At 51.0% G+C, this 7,444-nt stretch overlaps 1 protein-coding gene across 1 annotated transcript in view; it reads left to right on the top strand.

The window, feature by feature from the left end:
• Positions 1–7,175: 7,175 nt before the first annotated feature.
• LOC133345827 (integrin alpha-8-like) overlaps positions 7,176–7,444 on the top strand; it is a 126,482-nt gene continuing 126,213 nt past the window's right edge. The window contains exon 1 of the mRNA XM_061556844.1: positions 7,176–7,412. Coding sequence (XP_061412828.1) covers positions 7,246–7,412 — 167 coding nt within the window. The 5' untranslated portion in view covers positions 7,176–7,245. The remainder of the gene's footprint in view (positions 7,413–7,444) is intronic.

Genomic DNA, 7,444 nt, shown 5'->3' with positions numbered 1-7,444 from the left:
TATGGGGCTTGGTTGACTGTACTCTCACCTAACTGGTCGGTGCGAGGCGGTGAAGGGGAATATGCCCAGGACTGGCTCGGACATCACTCGCTGCTGATGTAAGCCATGGCCGGGAATCGAACTCGGCTTGCCGGTTTCATGACGCAGTGCACTCACCACCGCGCAACCATGAATACATCAAGAAGAAACTAGTTACTGGGCCAACATGTCTAATAAGCACTTGGTGGTGGTGATTGTTGGCACGAGGTGGGAAGGGACGATGCAATGAGCGCAGTGTTGATGCAGCATTTAAAGGGCAGCAGCTGGAACACTCGCCACAGGACTGCGTACGCAGCGCAGGCTGCAAAGTGGGAAGACGGACGCTGTGTAACAAAAACATATTTGGTAGTAAGTGTTATTATCCAATTGCTTATGCCTCAAAATTTACAGAAAATGGCTATTGTTATTCCCCACAAACTTTGCTTTTGTGACCAGGACACAAAAACAAAGTTAATAATCCACTTCATTTATAACACGGTGTAACAAATGTATTATTATTTTTTGCTCCTGGGTAGTAAGTGTTACTTCCTAATTGCTTATGCCTCAAAAGTACAGAAAACGGCTATTATTCTCCACAAACTTTGCTTTTGTGACCAGGACAGTGACATTTTGAAATTTACCTATTTTCTATGATAAAACGTGGTGTGCATTTGTGTCATTCCTTCACGTAAAGTCCTGGTTACAAAAGCAAAGTTTGTGGGGAATAATAGCAATTTTCTGTACTTTTGAGGCATAATCAATTATAAAATAACACTTACTACCCAGGAACAAAAATCGTGTTACATAGTGTCGAATCAAGGAGACACCCATAGACTCCCTCCCCTTCCCCCCGTAGGCCTCCGACCCATGCGCCAGGCAAGGCAGAGTGTCGGCAGATGCGTGGGACTATTGGTGCTGACAGCAGGTGGAAGAAATGCACTTTTAAAACGTCTCCCGTGAAGACCGCCGCTGTTGTGTGAGGATTTCACTGAAGCTACCGTTGGTTGTTTAACATCTTGATTTGTGGGTGGCCCATAATTCAATTACGGTTGGAAATAAAAACAATCATAACACACCCCAGTAGGTTTAATACGTAGTAGGCATTCGCGACCAATATTAGCGATGAAGGATTTTTTGTTGTTGGGTTAGATCGCGTAAATATGAATGTGTCGTTAACTCACCACCACCCGACACAGCCAATTAGTAATGGGTTTGTCACGTAAACAAAACGTGCCAATTAGTGACTACTTCAGCACACCGGTTGTGTGTTGGAGAGGAAACCCACAAAATGTACAATTTGAGTACGACGTTTTGCTGGTGATTACAACCATCTTCATCAGGCTCTCAGCCAGAATTGTGAAAAAGTCTTCCTGTTTCTGGTCTTAAATAGAGTCAGGTAACGTCATTTCTCTGAGCCATCTCACCCCAAATAAAGCCTTTATCACGAACACCCCAGTAGCAGAATGCTTACGGAAGCCGGTCTGAAGGGAAAACCCTGCCCAGCCTCCACCGCTACCATTCTGCATGAGTGTAGCATTTCTCGCAGCATGTACATCTTGCGCTGCAAGTACAGGTAGTCCCTGAGTTACGATGGGGTCCGACTTACGATATTTCGATCTTATGATGGCGATAGCGATTCGACAAAAATGACATCAACAACCTAACATCGTTCAAGTGTGCAAACGACGGACAGAATCTTGGTGAGTACAGCACAATATGATACGTTACGATACGTTCAATGCATGTATGATACGTAGCTTTAGCGATTTCATTTTAAAGTTACCACGATAAATTGCTCTGTTTTGCTAAATTATCACCGTTCTTTAAGACTCCGGGGTAGGCTAGGCCATCTTCGACTTACAATATTTTCGACTTACGATGGGGTCGTCGTAACGCATCTCCATCGTAAGTAGAGGACTACCTGTATTGTCAACGCAGTGCGAACACTCGGTATTAAGTCGAGGTGTCTGCCAAGGGTACCCACTGCAGCAGGCACATGCAAACACTGCTGATGATCCCCATGCCCCGTGACGGTAACACGGTGCACGTTGGAGGCCGTGCAGCTCGGAAGATGGAGCAATGCTGAGATCCTGGGCCACATTCTGCTTTGTACAATGTTGTAAATGTGCATGATATATCCGCCCACGTCATGTCGAGGACAAACTGTAGCTATGCAATCTCAATAATCTGGTATGTAGTTTACGCTGTTGTTATCAAACTACTACATGAATGGGATTAATGCGTCAACATCTTCCTGAACACTGCTAGGCTTTCTTGGAGTCGTGATTGTCGGCGTAAGGCACTACCACTAGAGTCACCAGAGTACAAGGTAACCCTAGAATCCTCTGAACAGGTTTTGCGAAAAAAATACGGTGAGACAGATGCAGCCGAGGACCAACATAAATCCCAGCACAAGAGTTTCAGACCATTTTCGCGCAAATTAAACACTGCCTAATGTTGCTGCAAACCGAATGAAAGTTACCTTCAAAAGGACTCCCCAATAAGTGAAGCCTGGAGTATGCACTAAGTTACGACTCGTGCCGTGCGCACGTGGCACGCATTACATAACACGAATGATATATGCAATAGGGAGAAGAAGAAAGCACTTGTTTCTATCTCACACAGACTTTCAATCATCCGAAAGCACGCGCGTTCGTCACGTGCTGCTCAGGGGTCGCCAACCTTTCAAAGAAAAGGAGGACACGTTGTTTTAGTTTTGTATTTAACCAAAACATTGTTTGAGAGCCGCGTCACACGCAGAGCTACTTGTACACAAACACCGCAGCGGGCATACAGCAGATAACAAATTCTGACTTAAGTTAACAAAATAGGTGATGGAATAAACTGCGTCTGTCGTGTTTTTCCGCCTTAGTAATTCTTTAACGCTACAGTTTGACTCTTGTACATTTTGGCGTCACCAAGACATCCCATACCGACCTCATTCCCTGCCATGTTCAATCAATTATCTTTACGTTTAATGCCTTTACGATTTACGTTACTTAAATCAGAACAAAAAACGGCTGCCCGCAAGGGGGGGTAGCCAAAGAGCCACCGCACGCGGCTCGGAGCCCCGGGTGGTGGTGCTGCTGATGTTCCCATGCCGGGCCACGCGCCACGTGTGCCCGCTCCTGTGAGATGCTGGTGCCTTTCTCTCTGTCTGTGTTCACGAGGCGTCTGGCTGTACAAGAGCTCTCGGCTAGCGGTGGGGGGAGCAGAAGGCGGCAGGGGGGGAGTTGCCCAGGTGCAATGGAAATCACCTCCACGTGAACGTGTTGGCGGTACAGCGGCGGCGCGCGGTGTAGAAAGAAGCGACTTTTTTTGTTCGCTATAAATCGGTTCTCGCGATGTCGAGGCAGAGTGGGAAGACGAACGCTGCTAGCGGCTGAACACTTCGCAAATCTCTTGCCGCGTAGCAACCCAGCCCGATGGCCACTGGCTCCGTGTTCCTAAAGGCAGATTTCGACTCGCCTCCTCGACTTGGTCGGACGGGTTCCTCGATTCATTTCCCGAATAATTTATTGTGCGGACGGTGGCGTGGGCACACACACACTCACACACTCTGTGTGAGACTCGTGGCACACGTTTGGAACGCAGACAACTGCGGAATCAAAGGCAGCTTTCCATGGAGAGTCGCCAGCGGTTCGAGAAAACACCAACCGCGTCTGCGAAGGAGGACGGCGCAGTTGGCGCTGATGGGGGCCGTGGTGTGGGGGGTGGGGGGGCCGCACCGGTGCGCCGCTAACACTTCCACACTTTCACTCACAACCCACCCGCCCTCGTTGCGGTGAAGCCAGACGCGCGTTTTGGGCCGTCCATAAATGACGTCACGCGATTTTGGACGATTTTGACCCCCCCCCCCATCGTTACACGGCGTCACAAAAAGTGAGATCCCCCCCCTCAAATATGACGTCACAAAGCTCTACCCCCCCCCCCCCAAAAAATATAAAACATGCTTCAAATCGCTTTCAACTATTGTCATTGTAGTGCGTATTTAATGTGGCGCTGCACTCTGATGTTGTAGGAGAAAACATTTATTAAAAAGTCCGCCAGTGTCACTCTCGCAGCGAGTCTCGCTCTGCCCCCCCCCCGCCCCGTGGCCGTGGCCGCACCGCGCGTGGCCCACAGGGGGCGCTGCTGCTGCGCCCAAAGCCCTCTCCGCCGGGGCCGCATGCGACCACTACCTCCAAGCCCTCATTCTCACTCCACTGCTGGATGATGCCTATGTGGGGGGGGGGGGGGGGGGTCACCACGCCAGTGCCGGATTAAGCTAGTGCGGGCCTATAGCATATGTTATTAATTAATACAAATAATAATTAAATTTAAACATAAATATGAAAGCACATTTTTTACTTGCATTGTAAAGTAATTGTATTTTTTCATTTGCTATACAGCCAGATAATACGACAATTTGATAACCTTAAACACCCAGTCGTTCATAAAAGTTGAAGGCAGTATAGTACTATAGTAATAGAGCAAGTGCAGAATCCTGAACCGGAATTGATGGCTTGAAAGCATTTAGCGCGGGCCCTTGGAATTGCGGTGCCCGTAGCATACGTAGCTACTTTTGCTACTGGGATAATCCGGCACTGCTCCACGTCAGTGCTGGACGTGAGGGCTACTGGACCTTACTTCACCAGCATGGTCGGTGCGGTTTGGTAAAGTCTGGGAACGCGTGCAGTCTACGTGGAAGCACGCAAAAGTCCTGTGCAGCACAGCCATGGATTTTTACTGCGCTGCCCTTGTGCTGCCAACCCGCGTAGCCCCCTCGATGGCCACGTGTGTGTGTGTGTAGGTCTACTCAGCCTCAAATTAGTTACCCGGTGCGGTGTTTAAACATCGTCAATAGGGAGACAAAGACGGCCGGGCGTGGTGCTGGCCACCCAACCAACCGTTCGCGTGCCATGACGGTTCTTCACAGGCGCTCGCTAACAGCACTTGCCCCAAAAAGTCAGTTAAGGCTATACGAGCGGGGAGGGGATCTTTGTCTTTGTGGCGATGGTTGCCCATTCAAGCATTGTCCAGGCTCAACCCACAGCTTGGCCGCCGATTTATGACGAGACTGGGCGCATTCCGGGCGATTTGGTCTCGAGAAGAGTGGCATGGGTGCGTGTTTAATTTCTCACACGGGCAGACCGAGACGGGAGTACATGAAGCGTTGTTGGTCTGCACGTGCGGGTTCAACCACGGGCCCCTTTTAAACGCCCCCAAGACTCGGCGTGCAACATCCCCGCAGCGAAGTCACGAGAGGCGCCATTGAGAGTAACTGCGGGCTGGGTCGCAGTCGCGTTAATTGACAGCTGCCCCAGGGGAGAGAGGGGGGGGGGGGAGTTCACGGCACAGGCGTCGCTTGTATCGCTCATTGGGAGAGGCCACGCGGAAATGCATCCGGAACGGGTGCCGAGTGGAACGCTGCGGGCAGTGGGATTGTGCCTGGCAATGTCCAAGCATTTAATCATGAGCTCATCACGCCTGTCATGTACTGGGGTGGTGGGGGGGAGTTTTTTTTGTTTCTATCTTTCTTTCTTTCCAGGAAGCGGCATGAATTTAAAAAAAGTATAATTTGCGTGCATTAAACATTACGAATGAGATGTGAAGTGACCAGCTAAATACAAGACACAACGTCTGCACGCAGCAAAGCGGTACAATGCTGGGAATTGGATTTTGTCGTCACGAATGCACCGATTTAAAAATATATACATCTACCCCACTGTTTCAATTTCCGACTCAGGAGATGGAGTCAAACGGGCGAGCTCTGGATGGCAAGTCCGGTGCGCTGATAAACCATTAACACCACCACCACCACTGTGGCAGCTGCATTCATTCCTCAGTTGAAAGTGTCAACATCTTTAGCGTGTATTCTTTCAAGACGCTTCCAAATGTTTACCCCGCTATGATGGGGACATTTCTATGCGTGCGTTGCAAATTATGTGTGGCGATGTTGCGTTGGTAGTGGTGGTGTACAAGCATGTGCCACGAAGAAGAGTCATTTCCCGAAACGTCAGCTGTTATGTTTTCCTTTGAAGGCCACGGTGTTATTCACGAATGTGTACGAGTTTTTTTTTATTATTCTCTGTGCGGTAAAAGCGGTAACCGTTTCTTTCATACGGTGAATACCGGGAGATGCAAAACACAGCGATGTTGACCGCCTTAGCTGCTAACAGAGCCGCAATCTGTGAGCACCGCCTCTGCACGCGCTGGTGCCATTTAGCGTCCTGTTGCATTTCCACTCCTAATTCGCTGCCAGAAGCTTTTTGTGGCCTACGGACACCGGATGAAAGGAATGCGACTCAAGCAACGACTCACGAAATGACGAGGTCACACGCACGCGCACGGTCACGGGCCGTATAACGTTGAGATGCGAATTTTTGCTGCGGAAACCTCACGGGGCATCAGCCGATGCGTTCAGATGCGACGATTGCATATGCCGCACGCATTCACTGACGCCTTGAAGCATTCTAACAGACCTTTGCTGGTCTCAGTATTAGCCCCGTGAGCTTTCCAGAGCCATCCTCAGCAGCACGTGTTTATAAAACGAGCACGCTCTCGACTGGCTTCAACTCTTTTGGAGCGTCATCAGCAGATTCAGGCGTATTCGTCGCTGCTGTCGTGTTGAAATGTTTGGGCACACTGGAATCTCATTCCAGAGGTCGTCGATTCGATCTTCGGGCGCGGCAGCTGAAACAAAAGGCGCAATAATGAACTCCCCGCTTGTCCACGCAGCAGTAGACCGTCAGTCGACTGGCAGGTCGCGTTGTGGTGGGATAAAGTGTGGGTACCCCCACCTCTCCCTTGACCTTTGGCCAGCGAGGAAGAGTAGACCAATATACCCCCCCCCCCCCAGAGGAGCTTCTCTAGGGCCCCTTCTGATGACGTGTCCCTTCCGCCAGCAAGTGTCGTGAGCGAGCACTTTCGCCTCCTTACCTTCCATGAGCAATGCGTGCAAGTGTCTGCTTGTGTGAGGTCGGTGCTGGACCGCAGACGAATCCAACTCTGACCCCAATCTGCCCCAGCAGCCAGAGCGACCCGGGCTAGGCGAGGCTGCCCGCACGTGGTGGTGGTGGCGGTGGGAGAGGGGGGGGGTTGCTGGGGACGAGATTGGGGGTTGTGGTGGGTGGAGGGGTTGGGCTGCGCTGGGTAGGAGCCGCGATCGGCTCGACCCGACCCCCCTCAAGCAACCGCTGCTCCTGTTGCAGCGCGCACCCTGAGCGCAGAGTGTCTGCAACGACCATGGCACGAGTGCTGCCGCTCCTGCTGCTGCGGCTCAGCGTGCCGTGGAGTGGTCTCGTTCACCCGGGCTGGGGATTCAACCTGGACACGACGACGGGCGTGGAATACGCGGGGCCACCCGGCTCCTACTTCGGTTACGCGGTGGATCTGTACACGCAGCCAGACGCGTGAGTGTGCAACTTCACCCACTCGCAAAGCC

This window comes from Lethenteron reissneri, chromosome 23, assembly GCF_015708825.2.
Source record: "Lethenteron reissneri isolate LAM-NWPU_2019-01 chromosome 23, ASM1570882v1, whole genome shotgun sequence".
Classification (NCBI taxonomy): domain Eukaryota; kingdom Metazoa; phylum Chordata; class Hyperoartia; order Petromyzontiformes; family Petromyzontidae; genus Lethenteron; species Lethenteron reissneri.
This window is presented reverse-complemented; position numbering and strand designations above follow the sequence as displayed.